The 17103-nt window shown below is 43.1% G+C and overlaps 1 protein-coding gene across 1 annotated transcript in view; it reads left to right on the forward strand.

Annotated features, from left to right (window-relative positions):
- The window catches only part of LOC124718785, a 213145-nt gene that overhangs the window by 88353 nt on the left and 107689 nt on the right, over positions 1 to 17103 (forward strand). The window contains exon 3 of the mRNA XM_047244393.1: positions 5070 to 5198. Within this exon, the coding sequence (XP_047100349.1) occupies positions 5070 to 5198 (129 nt within the window). The remainder of the gene's footprint in view (positions 1 to 5069; positions 5199 to 17103) is intronic.

Genomic DNA, 17103 nt, shown 5'->3' on the forward strand with positions numbered 1-17103 from the left:
TCACGTCTGGCAATATTTGTGAGTTTCATAAATGCCGAGTCGCACTGCGGTTGAGAGTGAATGTTAAACTATAGTTGCCATTAGAGGAAGGTAACAGCATAGACACCGTCTCCTGCGGGACTGAACCTTGTGAACTATGTTGAGTTCAAACCAACCTCCGTGTCGATCGTAGCGTTACCTTCACCTTATCTGAATGATATGACGTGATCCAAATCTTCACAAGTAATTTTGCAATCGCAGACTTTCGGATTCTTCTTTTTTGATTATGAACATTATCTTGCGGCACACATATTTAAAGACACCCACCCTTCACTACACTGGATGGGAATACTGTCTAAATCGTCCAACGACGGAACTTTGGTGCACACAACATTTAACGATGTTATAATGCTGCTGATTCTGCATGATAAATCATGTATGTATAAAGAAAACATTTTTTTCCTGTTGTGTTTCTATGAACACACCCGATATTTCTTCATTTCTGTTGAATTGTCCACTATATTGTATTGAGTTTTATTTATTTGTTTATTGAGACTTTTCTCTATGTAGATATTTCTGTTGGTACATAACAATACGCTCGGACTTATTGGAATGAATGTTGCACAGGTCCTCAACACTGTCTCTTGAGAGGTTCCTCCAGGTACTTCGATTCTGTGTACTCTCCTCTTCTCCACCAAACCTCGTTGCCGCATATCTCTATTTTGAAACCACGTAGTCATTGTTCGACCTGTTCTCCTTCTTGCCTCAATGTACATCTCAGTGTTGCTACTGTCGTTTCCTCCATTCTTTTTACAAGCCAGTAGACTGTAATTTTATTCGATCCCTCATTTCCACTGTCTTCATCACTTCGGAGTTCCGTACATGGTATTTTCTTAAACTCCTTGCTGATCTTCTACAAAAATCCATTTCCGTTACTTTCAGCTTGTTTATAGGTGCGTGATTAGTAGTCCAGATCTCTGCTCCATACTCGACTATGTTCTAATACCTATTTAAATATGAGTCTTCTTGTTCTTTCGTCACATTTCTGCTGCATAAGATTGAATTAAGTGTCCCAGTAACCTATTCCATTACTAATTCTTTTACTGATTTCTAAATCTGAGTGAGTTTCTTTTTATAAAATGGGCTCTAGGTAGCAAAATGTGTTAATATTTTCGATGTTTTCTCCTCTGTGGGCATTTCATCCATATCACTAGTAAGATATTCTATTTTATGATAATTAATCTGCAAGCTGCAGTTTTTATGTTTCATTAATATATAACTTGCGTCCTTCTCGTCTTGTGCTGTGATGACTTGGTCGTCAGCAAATAATGAACGGTGCAGATTGTTCCCTCTGCAATCCTAACCGCATTCTCTTACATTTACGAACCATTTCCCGAGACTAATATGTATATATGGTTTGAATACCATTGGGGCAACATTGTAACAGCGCTTTGCTCGTTCTAAATTTCAGTGAAAATGAATTAGTAGTTTTTATTTGGCACGTATTATCTTTATAAGCAGTCCTCTATATCTGCTGTATGTAATGCTTTCCTAGCGGTTTCCTTCGAATGCTATTATATGCATGTTCTAAATCCATGAAAACTAACCCAGTGCTTTTTGATTTTTCTCCATATTTTTTGAAAATCTGTCGTAACGTAAAAATATGGTGTGTACATGATGTACGAGTTGCAAAGTGACATTATTTGTCTCGGGTACAAAAATTAGTTTCCACTTTTCTTATTACTTTCCTTACTGTTCTCATTAAAGAAACCTTAACACAAATTCCTTAACAGTTCGAGCAAATTTCTTAAAACACGGTAGCAACATAACCTAGCAATATTTCCGCAGAATTAAGTCTTCATGTAATATGATGCCGAATAACCGCATTACTAGTTTCACAACTTTGTTGACACTGTATTCTAAAATCTGCAGATCGATACCACCTGATCTAGGTGGCACTTCCAATGAATTCTACTTGACGAAAATGCACCAAATCACTCGCAAACCCTCGAAGATACTCTGTTTGAATGAATCGCGGCTATAGGTTTACAGTGTGACACAGTGTCATGTGCATTTCGGAAATCTAGGAAGACTGAGTCTATGTATTCATTGCATCTACTGTGTGTTAGATATTGTGTGTGAATAAACAATTTTTTTTATATGACTTCACATTCGACACTGTCCTGTTATTGCATATCCACTTCTGAAATTTCGACCGTAGGTTATTTTCAAGTGGTTACAGGTGCTGCAAGTCGACATTCATAAAAAGAATAAAAACGCGAGGCTCTATGTCTCGTCTCAGGTTTGGTCACATACACCGACGATATACGAGGGATGCGATAAGAGCTCACGATACTAGTTTCGTTTTCGAATCGTTTCCGAAGCTGTTCACGTGCTACTGTCGTGAGAGTCTGCGGAAAGTGACTGAAGGACGATGAAACCACGAGAGATCGGCGAGGCGCCGGACGTCACAGAATGTGGAGCTCGAGCAGGATAGGCGACAGTGTGTGGCAGGTCTGCCACGCCGGGGCGGGCAAGCAAACTGTCGAGCGCACACGTGACCGTGGGGCTCCGTAGTGGACGAGTCCGACGTTGACCCGACGACATCACCAATTACGTTTGCTGCGGGCGAGGGATCACCGAGATTGGAAACGTGTCGCCCGGTTGGGTGAAGTACGTTTCTCGTCACGCGAGATGTACGGCCGCGTCCAGGCTGCCGGAAACGTGCACCGCGACAGGGACACGCGCCGGTGTGCGACAGGGTTACGCTGAGGGGGACATGATTCCCCTGGGCTTCTGTGGGACGGTGGTACTGTAGTACTAACTGAAGGCATCCCTTCACCCACCGGGATAGCTGTGTGTGGCACGAGGCCAGAATCGTGACACAGGACAATAGTGAACTCTACCTGACCTGAAGCCGACGCGATACACCTGCGATGCTATCGGGCCCCAGCTCCACTCACACAGACCGACGGCTCGTACTTTGCAGGAATCGTGTGACGTGTGCGTGGACGTACAGTACTCGCAGAATCCACGCCACACACAATCGCTGACCTGCTGCGTTCCTAAGGTGGACCACACACTGCCAGGCAGCCAGTCGTGATGTTCTGCGCAACCAGCGCAGTAGCTCGCAACGGGTCGTAACATACAGGACGGTAATTGACAACAAAAACAGTTCCCCTATATTAAGGAAGAGAATGTGGACAATAGTACTAATAGTAGGACACAATATCTTAAATTCGCGTTTCAGCTTCCTTGCTTGCTTACGCTCTTGCACGAATCTTTTGTTTGACATAAGACAACAAAAAAAAAAAAGTCAGTAGGCGATAAATCAGGCGGATACAGGTGGTGGCACATCCATTGGGTGTTTCTGCTCAATGGAAACAAGACTCCCGAGCAATGGCAGGCAATGAAGGCCTCGTAACTCCATTTTGTTAAATTTTACAGGAGAAGCAGAAAGGTTTCTTTTAAAAAAGTGAGACAGATAAAGTTATTAAATCTGTAGCTATACAGGGTGGTCCCGAATTCATGGTACAAACTTTAATGGTAGGTGCAGGACATTGTAACAAGGATATATTGTATAGGAATGTATAGTCCCAGGTGACGCGGTGAGGCGTAAACAGGGGAAATAACGGCCGAAAGGAAAACGAAAGATTTTATTGAAATCGTTGTTGACAAGTGTCATGTTTACAGTAAGTGTTCAAAATTGCGTCCACCATGAGCGATACATCTTGACAGCGTCGGTGCAGCGATTGGCGTACACGTTCAAAGATGCCTGGTATTTCACGCACACCTGCAGCAGCTACAGATATGCGAGCAACGAGATCCTCATCTGAGTCAACTGGAGTCTCATAAACAAGACTCTTAAGATGTCCCCATAAAAAGTAATCGAGGCAAGAGAAATCAGGAGATCGGGGTGGCCAAGGGACTGGTCCACCACGCCCAATCCATCTAGCACCAAACGTGGCATTCAGGTAATTCCGTACAGCAGTGCTGAAGTGTGCTGGCGCTCCATCGTGCTGAAACCACATGCGGTTACGAATGGCGAGCGGAACATCTTGCAGCAGTTCTGGTAACACTTCTTGCAGAAAAATAAGATAGCTTTCGCCACAGAGTCGCGTGGGTAGTAAGTATGGCCCAATCAAAAAGTCGTTCACAATACCAGCCCACACATTAATACCGAAACGTTGTTGATACGCATGTGGACGCGTTGCATGTGGATTATCTGTTGCCCACACATGGGAATTGTGCGCATTAAAGACACCCTCGCGTGAAAATGTCGCTTCATCTGTAAATAGCACATGACCTACGAAATCCGGCTGCAACGCACATTGCTGCAACAACCACTGGCAGAAGTTCACGCGAAGAGGATAATCTGCCGGATTCAATGCTTGTACTTTTTGAAAATGGAAGGGGTGTAAGCGATTTTCATTTAACACTCTGCATACAGTCTGATGACTCACATGTACGTCACGCGCAACAGTTCTTGTGCTTGACTCGGGTCTATCAGCCACTATGTTCAAGATGCGTTCTTCCAGTCTTGGAGTGCGTACAGCTCTTAATCGACCAGCGTCATGTCTGTTGACGTCGAACGTACCTGTTTCACAAAGTTGACGATGTAACCGTTGAAAAATTCTATGATCCGGCATTCGTCGATTAGGATACTCCGCGCGATACATTCGTAACGCAGCTCTGGCGTTACCATTTGCACGGCCGTACATGTAATGCATGTCTGCTTTTTCTGCATACGTAAAGTCACCCATCGTCTACGGCAGCACAATTGTGAATGGCGCTTGTCCCTACTGCGATACATCATGTTCATCTACTGCCCTCTACCGGCAGTGACACCAACCGATCACTCCATTTCTCTTTCCCCTGTTTACGCCTGACCGCGTCACCTGCGACTATACATTCCTATACAATAAATCCTTGTTACAATGTCCTGTACCTACCATTAAAGTTTGTACCATGAATTCGGGACCACCCTGTATAGTGGAAGCCTCGTTACTGACAAATTAGAGAAATCTGTGCACTTACAAATATCTCTTTGCTAATGGAGTGACTGGTTACTGGAATTACGATCTTTTCAGATGGAGCTACATGGTTTTCATGGCCTACGATCGCTGAGAATCATACAATGGATTTTTATCCAGACGTTCGTAGCCAAACGGAGAGTGCAAGAAGAACAAGAAACGAGACATCAAACTGACCAGCGTAAGGTATGCTTTTGCAGAAAAAGGTTTAATTACTTAAAAGTAATCAGGGTAATAAAGAAAACTTAGTTAGTAGTTTGACTGAGAAGTTTTGTCTGAGTATTCATAGCTAAATGAAGAGTGGGAAATGAACAAATGGGGTGCTATCAAATTGATCAGCGTGAAGTCTTCTTTTGCCAAAACAGTTTAATTACATGGATGTAATTGGAGAAATAAGAAAAATTTAATTAGTGATTTGAGGGAAAACTGAAATATGTCACGAAAAGCTGCTTTCTCGACAAAACTTGAAAATAAAAACATCTGAAAAAGAAAAAGGTCAAACATTGTATGAAATTATTTATCTAAAATTAAGGAATAAAATAGGTTAGAGAAACTTTTGAACACCTTTTAATGATGCTCGAAATCATGCACAATAAATGAGGTCCGACTGAGAATTTACAGTTCAGAGTTTAACTTAGAACCTTGGAATTTAAAGAATGCTAGAGGATATTTGTCTGCAGTTGTCTCCTGACGCCTCTACCACAGACCATCTCAGATGCTATGGTCAACGATTTGCAGAGCAGTACATCTACATGGACACTCTCCAAATCACATTTAAGTGTCTGCCAGAGGGTTCATCGAACCACCTTCATAATTCTCTTTTATTCCAATCTCGTATAACGCGCGGAAAGAACGAATACCTATATCTTTCCGTACGAGCTGTGATTTCCCTTATTTTACCGTGATGATCGTTTCTCCCTATGTAGGTCGGCGTCAACAAATTATTTTCACATTTGGAGGAGAAAGTTGGTGATTGGAATTTTGTGAGAAAACGCCGTTTGTGAGAAAAACGCCTTCGTTTCAGTGCTGTCCATCATCTCAAATCCTGTATCATTTCTGTGACTCTCTCTCCCCTATTTCGCGATAATACAAAACTTGCTGCCCTTCTTTTACCTTTTTTGATGTACACCGTCTGGTAAAGATCCCACACCACGCAGCAGTATTGTAAAAGAGGACGGACAAGCGTAGTGTAGGCAGTCTCTTTAGTAGATCTGTTACATTTTCTGAGTGTCCTACCAATAAAACGCAGTCTGTGGTTAGCCTTCCCCATACCATTTTCTGTGTGTTCCTTCCAATTTAAGTTGTTTGTTATTGTAATTCTAGGTATTTAGTAGAATTTATGGCCTTTAGATTTGACTGATTTATCGTGTAACCGACGTTTAACAGATTGCTTTTAGTACTTATGTGGAAGACGTCACACTTTTCGTTATTTAGGGTCAATTGCCAATTTTTGGACCATACAGACACCTTTTCTAATAGTAGAATCTTCCCTACTAGTAATTCTATTGCTAAGATCTTAACCACTGTGCTTTATTTAGCAATATTATCTCAACAAGTAAAATATTTTGCCGCTTGATTTCAGTAGTGAGGCAATGACAGTGTCACACCATGTTTCATACATTCGGGGCCAAGCATTACTTTCAGGGGCAAACTTGACTCTTTTTTGATTTTAACCTGTTGTTCGACTAAGTGGTTTATGACTCCATGAGGGTTGATTTATGACCACCTGGGGACTGGCTATAATCCTTCCTTCTGAGAAATCCCTCCCCCTCCACCTCCCCCACTCCTCTGGGAACTTCCCTCAGCGATACCAGCACACTTTTGATATCAAATTAATTGAATAAGTAATTAAATCGATACATGAATCATCCCCTCCCCCTCCTTTGAAATCCTCCCACACCTCCCATCCCGACCCTCTCCCATTCCCCCTCCGCTCCCCCATCTGGAAATTGGCTGGAAAAGGACCCAGTCTGCGCTGGTCATGACAGGAAATTCAATTACACACCAAAGGATGTACTGTTTGTTTATAAATTTCAATTTTCAAGGGTTGGCTCTCTTTATGTGGTGGGAAAAGTCCACATCCAGCAACTGCATGTCCTAATTATGTAATTACACTGCTGTAGATTGGAGGTGTTGTCTTGTCTTGTTGGGAAATTTTCATGTGTGTGCTCAGTGCCATCACCAGAAGACATCCCACTCCCCCTCCCCCTCCCCCCATGTCACCCCCTCCCAAAAATGCTGGCAGGAAAAAGTGTGCTGGAGAGGAAGGATCCCACGACACGAAATTCAAATCAGTGTCAATATTATGATGGTGGATATTTATCTAATCAGTCTGTGGAGGACAGGGCGCCCCCACTTGGGTAGAGCCACGTCTGCACCCACCCACCCCCGATTCCCGTGGTGAAATTACTGCAAGTGCATTGCAGCAGCCACCGTTTGGCGTCTCTCGCATGTGTGTGTATCGTGTGTGCGCCGCCACCGAGTTTTAAAACTGCCCTACGTCCTAATTACAGATCGCAATACTAAATATCACCAACCACGGACTGGATATCGGCCTCCTTTGGTCTCACAACTCCCAAACGAACGAAGGACAAAGTGACGACATTCTGTTGATAGGGAAATTCCAGGCTTCCTTTCCTGTTTGTGTCTCTCTCAAGAGGCCAGTTCCTGTTTGTCTGTGTGAACCAACATTTCCAAACACACAGACATAGGTTTTCATCTCTCCTCAGAATACTGTGTTACCATTGGCTAATGCTGGGGGCAAACGAGGAGCTGACGCATTTTCGATATCAAAAACAGAGGGAAAGAGTCCGCTTGCACTACCCTATCAAATTAATTGTTTAACAATTTACAGGGGTCAAACAGATCGCTTAAAATACTCACCACCACCTTAAGACGATCCTTCTTCGTAATAAAAACATTTTGAGCATTTGAGTATCATATGCAAACATTGTGCAAATCGAATAAATAAATTTACCTCAAAAATAGATCGTTGTTGTTGTTGTTGTGGTCTTCAGTCCTGAGACTGGTTTGATGCAGCTCTCCATGCTACTCTATCCTGTGCAACCTTCTTCATCTCCCAGTACCTACTGCAGCCTACATCCTTCTGAATCTGCTTAGTGTATTCATCTCTTGGTCTCCCTCTACGATTTTTACCCTCCACGCTGCCCTCCAGTACTAAATTGGTGATCCCTCGATGTCTCAGAACATGCCCTACCAACCGATCCCTTCTTCTAGCCAAGTTGTGCCACAAGTTCCTCTTCTCCCCAATTCTATTCAATACCTCCTCATTAGTTACGTGATCTACCCGTATAATCTTCAGCATTCTTCTTTAGCACCACATTTCAAAAGCTTCTATTCTCTTCTTGTCTAAACTATTTATCGTCCACGTTTCACTTCCATACATGGCAACACTCCATACAAATACTTCCAGAAACGACGTCCTGACATTTAAATCTATACTCGATGTCAACAAATTTTTCTTCTTCAGAAACGCTTTCCTTGCCATTGCCAGTCTACATTTTATATCCTTTCTACTTCGACCATCATCAGTTATTTTGTTCCCCAGATAGCAAAACTCCTTTACTACTTTAAGTGTCTCATTTCCTAATCTAATTCCCGGAGCCATCACCCGACTTAAATAGATCGTAGTGCTAAATATAGCTGAGGTCTTATATGCGTCAAAGTTTGAGAACACAAGTACCCTCCTCCATCGCAGCTTTTCCACTAAAATAAATCAGGTGAAGAATTCCAACTCATCGCATGCACGATTGCAAAAACTGCACCATGCACCAGCTGCCGGAAACCACAGTCGTGCAGGGACATCGCATCATATCGTGGGTGCCTGTTACGAGAGACCCACGCACAGCCCGTCCTCCGGCATCCACACGCCTGCTGTGCCAGAGAGACTCTCACCAAGCAGTCAACCGATCAATTCACACGGGTGCAAACACCCGTCATCTTGAATCTCCTCGTGCAACACACACGTCCACCTCTGTCGGCGCTCACCTGGTACTCTGCAGACAGGTCTCCTCATTCTTTGTACCTAACCGTCCATCACAGGCGAGCTAATCCGTGACTTCCGGCCACTGACTTCTCATGGCAGCCGCAGCACACTGCGAGTCAAACAGCGGCTTGGATGTTTACAGTAATTCTAAACAATTTTACCCCAGCACAGACGCGCCATACTGGTGGAAGTCGAAGAAATGGATTAAAATTTGTGCACGGCTGGGATTTGAACCCAGCTGTCCTTCAGGAATGCTAGCCATTACACCACGACAGCACTATGACTAACATTGCTGCACGATCTACCCAAGTCCAAAGCCCTCCCACAACACAAACTTCATATCTTCAGCTTATTTTCCCCTTCTTAAATCGTCACTGTTGCTGAGGCTCCCCGGCATTGGAATAGCACCCCAGCATTGGACGTAACGGGAAAATCCTGTACCTCAGGTGTCGGTGATCTATAGATCTTATAATTTAATTTCCGTTGAGGAGAAGTAACTTATAAGATATATAGACCAGCGGCCCTCCCGTAATTTTAAAAATCCACTTTACCCAATCTGAGACCGCGATGTTGTTGACCATACACCTAGAATTTCTCACGCAAAATATAGATTTCCCCCTTTTATACCAGTTATTTTCGAAGACAGATCAAATCGGAGCATGCACGCATTTTCACATCGCATAAGTATCGTATCTTGTTGTGAAAATTCTGTAACAGTATGACATAGACCATGTTTCTTCAAAGTATTCTCTCGTCAGGTAAAAACACATTTTCTAATAAGCTTAATGTCTGTTATGCCCTAGATCACAGGAATAAAATATTAAACTCATATTTGGCTCGAGACACAGTGCTAAGATCTACCTCTGTCACAGGATGCCTACTCACTTTCGAACTCTCTCTTAAAGTAACCAAATGCTTCGGCACATACGAAGTCCCTTAAGGGAACAGCACGGAGAACTGAATATCACATTTATTCTATGTATCACTTTATACATTCAGTAATTGCATCCGATTTCATTACGATGGTCATCTCTCCCTGTGTGTATGGGAGACTGAAATTTCCATAAAAAGATTTCGCTGCAACGAAAAAACTGCCTTGGTTAGCGCTCCAACCCAAGAATCATATCCGTCGTATCGTAGCCATCGATTCCACCCACCAGGTGGCACATCATTAACATCAAATTGGTAAGCTAATAATTTAAGCTGATCATGAGAGTTACTTTGTAAGGCGAGTAATTTTTTTTCAGCTGTCGGATTACACTCTCCAGGTAGCTCAAATTGGAATCCTTGGAGGGAAGACGATTTTCTTTTTGAGGGACACTATTGAGAACCGACATTTGAAGATGACTGCATAAAAATTCTACACCAACAACATACATTTTGCGTAAGGACCACGCTATTAAAAACACAATCACAACGATTATATTACTTTCGCCCTGCACAAAAAGCCGTCTTGATTGTGCAGGCACACACAATAGTCGCTGATGATATGCATCTTAAAAACTATACATTCTTTTTAAATCAAGGTGTGATATTGCTTTAGAATGAGGAAGTCTTCCACACAAATAGTGCGACATTGATACAGACAGTGATTACAGGGGTGTGTATTTACAGACCGAAAGGGCAGGCGCATGTCACCAGCTGTGTAAGCTCGTAATAAAATCATCCTTATTACCGAATTTAGGAAGTGATTCGGCTAAGGAACGTGGTATTAAGCCGGTATTTGCAACTCCCTCATTCTGCTGCTAGATATTTTTCATGATAAAAAACTATATTTATAGTGCATTCTCTCCTGATGCCATGTAGACAGTGTAACAGAGGTACTGCAATACATCCACAGGGTTATAGGCGAGGGAGAATGGTGGTTTATTGGGAATGGTCACATGCAGAAGATGGTGTACTATGTGAGGAATCGCTTAAAAATGCAATGCTGGATTGAAGTTGTAAGAAATGTACAAAATCCTAAATTCTGGCTCTTCAGATCTATAGTGTTATGCTCTCTGGTAGAAATTCTGTCAGCGATTTGTATTCAACCACACGCTTGTTTGGATCCTGTGGAGATGTCTTTTAATGATTACAGCCACTGGTGAATTATATTCGTGGCACGCTCATATCTCGAAACGAGTCACCTTTATCGATTCTATCTGCTAAGGACCCCAGACAGCATAACTCCAGCCATAACTCCAGACAGTCTCTCTGCATCTTATAACAGTTCTTCAGTCTCTAACCCACCCTCCCTGCAGCTTTCTCCATGTGATCGTTCCAGTTAGGTCGGAACTGAGCGGAAGTCAGAGAGTGCTATATCTATCGCCCTCTGCGTCCTGTAGAGAAACAGGGTGAGCTGAGTTGATGCGACAGGACCGTGTTTTGACAGCCCAGTGGAAAAGGGAATATGTCGTTGTAGCTCCACCAACCATGTACAATGTGTAAGGCCAGCATCAAGCATAGCTCTCTCCTACAATATGAGGTAGCAGAAAAGATAGTACGAGCAGTTATGGTGATGTTTCTTATCGAGAAAATTAGGAGTACTTCACATCATATGGGAACTGGAAGATGGCAGAGGATTTTGCTACTGCATTGCTATGCGTTTCCCAACTACGTACGGGTACTGCAGACCAAAGGAGATTTATGTCTCTCAGTGAGCATTCATGTTTGTCACCCAAATATTCCCTCCCTCCTTGTTATTCTGTACCATCCAACAGAGAAGAACTACGAATTATAGAAACTTTACTAATGGCAGCCAGTAGAGAACTCGATAAGATATTATGCACTCCTCTCTTCTGATATATCGAAAACGAATACTGCCTGCATGCTGATGGCGACCGTACTAAACATACAGGTACTGGTCCACTGGAGCAGGTGGCCAGTGATCGACGTCACCTGTACTGGAGGAGAACCACATCCCACATCCCACATCCCACAGACCACCGATCGCAAGAGACGTTTCCTGTGTTGTTCTTTCATAAACAGTTTGATACATTGTTTTTTCTGCTGTAACACATCCAAGCTGTGTATGACTAAAACTTTGTACGCTGCCATCCATTTTGTTTTACCACCAGGACTTCGAGGTCTGTGACAGGCGCCAAACCGAAATTAACACGTTTCTCACAGAAAGCTGGACATTGCATGGTGTTAACTATGGACATTGCATAGTGTAAACTATCCTGATCTCACAACACACAGAATGGCTGAAATAAAAGATAGAGGCGGTGTTTCTTATGGAGATGATAGATAAACTCCAGTGGAAGACTCTGCAGGAGAGACGCTCGGTAGCTCGGTACGGGCTGTTGTTGAAGTTTCGAGAACATACCTTCACCGAAGAGTTGGGTTGGGTTGGGTTGTTTTGGGGAAGGAGACCAGACAGCAAGGTCATCGGTCTCATCGGATTAGGGAAGGACGGGGAAGGAAGTCGGCCGTGCCCTTTGAAAGGAAACATCCCGGCATTTGCCTGGAGCGATTTAGGGAAATCACGGAAAACCTAAATCAGGATGGCCGGACGCGGGATTGAACCGTCGTCCTCTCGAATGCGAGTCCAGTGTTTAACCACTGCGCCACCTCGCTCGGTCACCGAAGAGTCAAGCAGTATATTGCTCCCTCCTACGTATATCACGCGAAGAGACCATGAGGATAAAATCAGAGAGATTAGAGCCCACACAGAAGCATACCGACAATCCTTCTTTCCACCAACAATACGAGACTGGAATAGAAGGGAGAACCGATAGAGGTACTCAAAGTACCCTCCGCCACACACCGTCAGGTGGCTTGCGGAGTGTGGATGTAGATGTAGATGTAGAAAAAATGTGGAGGACAGTGTGACAATGGAAACTGGAACAGTTTGTGGCATTGTGGAGCATTTCAAAACAGTTATCCGAAGGTGGTTGATGAAACTCATGTTCCACATTGATCCGGTAGCAGATGCCTCAGTGTTTCGTTTTTGAAGTGACCTTGAGCATTGATTCTTCTTATTGCGGTCATGTATGCGATCACATGTATGGTGTTGCTCCAAGACTCTCTCCATCTCAAACAACTGGTGTTGGTCGATCATTATGTGGTAATCAGCAGTGCACCTGTGGATGAATGACACCTTCATTATGGTACCATGTGCTGTAATATGCACCACAGTTGATAGTGGGATCAGTTTTAGCAATTTACCAGTTTTTCCATCAGTGACACAGCAGCACACTTCCCATTTTCTCGTTCTTCGTTCAACCATATACTAGATTGCAAATGTTGATAGATGACTACGCAGTATGTCCATTCGTGGTTAATTCTTGGACATGTACACCGTAGTATAGCAGACAGCGTCCTGTACTGATGGAGTTAGGTTACCTACCTATCTCTCACGCTTCGATCATAATACAGAAGTTACTATTATGGTTGGCCATCTGTCGCTATGTGGATGGGAGTCACAGAGCATTCTTACGTTCTTAGCTTAAAGTTGGAGATTGAAAGTTCAGCCAGCATTGTGTCTGACCTTCCCTCCCTGCGACACTGTAGCCGATATAATTTGGAACTGACCCTATGTATGAGGGTGCTATACCTGCCACACTCCACATCTCGTGAAGCAACACAGGGAGTTGAGTCTGAAACTGCTGTTCAGCTAACACTGCTCTGCACCAGTCTTACTCACAGCACCCATCTAAGTGCGCGAGATCTCTCCAGATGCATGCATGTTGAGAGGCACCCACATGCCTTGCTCATACTGTGGCATCAAGCAGTCAGGCCTGCAAGATGAGTGGTCTGCCAAGAGAGTGGACTCATTCTTATTTATCGCGTAACATGAACTCTCGTACTCACAATTAAGTTACAAATTATTCTCTTGTTTGAATATTACGCAACGGAAACGGATAACGCACATCTGTCTATTAGTAATTTACACAACTCTGACTGTTCACTACGCACTGACAATACCACCTTTTCTTTCTGACCCAACGGCGTTCATCAACACGTGGCCATTGCACTGAATATGAATGGCGCACACATTGTAAATTCTGGGTATCGTGACAACATACTATTCGAAGGAAAAGGCCACCAATCTGTTTCTTTTCACTATCTTTTTTATTCCGTTAAATTCTATAACCTAAACACACAAATTGTAGAACCTACAACATTAACACATGAGGAACTCTGCCCAGTGGACATGGCTTTACATTGGTGATTCTCTATCTTATGGTCTCGTAATTATCTAACACTACAGTGCACTTTCTGGATAGGATGGTGGATCTTTTGCTATATCTCACACTTCGACTCATACACCCGTCATCACGAAAATTTCCTCCAGACCGAGCGGTACAAAAGGAACGTGCACAACCCACTACCTCTGAACCTATCTTGCTACTCTCCCATGCAAACCACACATACTTAAATTACATGAAATACACCACACTGGCAACATGGAATACAACACAAGGAATAGTCACAACGTTATAATCACATCACTTTCAGCTTTCCCACTTCAATTAGTATTCATCCCAGTTTCACACGACACTGCCCCACTTCGTAACTTTTCTTTCCTACCATGAACTCTGGAGGATATATGCACGACTTCCTGTGCAATGCAAGTCGAGTGGCGTTGCTGGATAGACGGCTGACTCACCTTGCTTCACTCTCAGAGTATTATAGTTTGAATCAAGCATCACACGGAAACATAACACGCAAAGTAATACAAGGTCCGGCAGAAAAACCTCCCCTTTAAGGAAAGCTAATAAAAACAAAACCAAATAAGGTAGAACAATTTTATTTATACTAAATAAAAGTACATATTATGCCATTTTAGAAAATACTCTTATGGTCTTACTTTTTAAATAAAACATCCCTTAAATGGCTTCCTGCACTGTCGACACACTGTTTGAGTCTTTCCCTGAAGTTATTCATTACTCTTTGAGTCATTTCAGGTGGAATGCTTCAACCTCTTGTGTAATTGCTTCTTTCAGGGCTCGTAAAGATTGTGGACATTGTTCATAAACTTTTGCTTTTAAATAGCCCCAAAGAAAGAAATCACAGGGCGTTAAGTCCGGCGATCGTGGGGGCCAGCCAATGTCTCCACGCAACGAGATCACATGTCCAGGAAACATTTCCTTCACCAATGCCAGTGACTGCCGCGCTGTGTGGGCAGTAGCACCATCTTGCTGGAACCACACGTTCTCTATTTCACCAAAAAGCTCCCTTAGTTGCGGTTGGAGAAAGTCGCGGAGCATGGCACAATAGCGTTCACTGTTGACGGTTAAATTCCTGTCATTTTCTTCGAAAAAGTAAGGACCGATCACTCCGGAATTGTAAACAGCACACCATACTGTTACTTTAGGGCTATGAAGTGGTCGTTGATGAAGTTCTTGGGGATTGTGTTCACACCAGTACCTGCAATTTTGGCTGTTCACTGTTCCGGCAAGGTGAAAGTGTGCTTCATCAGAAAAAATCACAATATCGTTGGGACGAATGTTCCGAAGAAGGTCTTGGCACAAACTTACACGGACACCACAGTCTCGTTCACTCAGTTCCTGCGTAGTTACAATTTTGTAAGGATGCATTTTAAGATCTCGATGCAAAGATTCTTCTCACACTTCGATCAGATATCCGTAATGCTGCCGCATGCTTTTTAGCGGATCGTCGAGGAGATTGTTGAACTGAAGCTCTAACTGCATCAACATTTCCGGGGCCTGTTGCAGTCCGTGGTCGTCCAGGTGGTTTCCTTTTTAATGCGGAATCTGTCTCACGAAAGTTAGCAACCCAAGAATAAATTGTTTTCTTATCGGGAGCAGGGTCCCGTCGTCCGAGCGCAAAGCGAACGCGAAAAGCACGTTGAGTATTAATAGGCGATTCGCCATTTTGAATAAAATCTTCCACTACGAAGGCACGATGTTCACCAGACCACGCCATGGCGTACACTGAAAACGGCACGTAGGCAGCTACTTAACGACGCGCCCCCCACCACTCTGCTCCTTCTACTGTCCGCTGCACGTTACTTTGTAATCGGGGAGTTTTTTATGCCGGACCCTGTATTAAGAACATATTCGTCACTCACGCGAGTCCCTAACTGATACCATGGACGAGTACTTCTCTTTATCTTTTGTCTCACACACAGATTGAGACTCACACAGTACTCACCACGTGGAAGTACTCGCCTCTAATTTCAAGTCCTGCACACGCCATTTCTTAAATATTTCAACTTATAGTACACACGCCATTTCTTAAATATTTCAACTTATAGTACACACGCCAGTAATTCAGCTTAACTTAAGCACTCGGAAGTATTTCAACTTATTGCTACACGTGGTTTCATTGTGACCGTTCGTCACTTCCAAAGATTACTACAATCCTCTTAATATTACCTGCCTGACATTTAATTCTCCCCACAAAAGTTCCTGAAATAGAGAAATTATTATTCCAGACTACTCTTAAGTATTCCACATGGATACCATTCTATCCACTCTTTTGTCTTGACGGAGCACACCTAAGACAGGTCTTACCAGCACAAGATCCAGCGCCAGAATGCTGAAACATGACCGTTCTTCAGGTCATCTCGCACGTCTGTCGAGGTGGGGGAAGACCATGCTACCCATTGGTCAGCCACATTTCAGGCGCTCAAAGCTCGGGTAAATTTCATCTCTTTGGTTCCATCAAAGACCAAAGGTGACCAGAGGACCGTCTCAAAGATGATCATATATTGACATTCATTCATTTCGCAAATCTCACCAAATTGGATGTAGGGATTTATTTTGTGGGAGTGCACATGTGATCAATTAAATAAATAAATTGTCATTCTTTCCTACACTGGTATCCGGCTTCGGTGTATTAAGTGAAATTGAGTTATTATTACAAAAACTATGTTGTTTTGACAAGAATAAGAATGCTGTACCTATTTTCAATGTCGGGCGGTACTGTATCCTTTCAATGTTAAGGAGATTAGCAAACCTTATCAGTGTATAGTAGATATGAGAATGTTGTGATGTAGCAGATGGTTAAAAAGAAAGGTGAGATTTACGCATGATAAAACTCCAGATGGACAGAGTTTGAAGCTAATAATTCTGAAGTATTGTTCCTGTGTCTTGTGTCCATATCAGGAAGGTATCGGAAAGAGAAAAATGA

The sequence above is a fragment of the Schistocerca piceifrons genome, chromosome 10 (genome assembly GCF_021461385.2).
Source record: "Schistocerca piceifrons isolate TAMUIC-IGC-003096 chromosome 10, iqSchPice1.1, whole genome shotgun sequence".
Lineage (NCBI taxonomy): Eukaryota > Metazoa > Arthropoda > Insecta > Orthoptera > Acrididae > Schistocerca > Schistocerca piceifrons.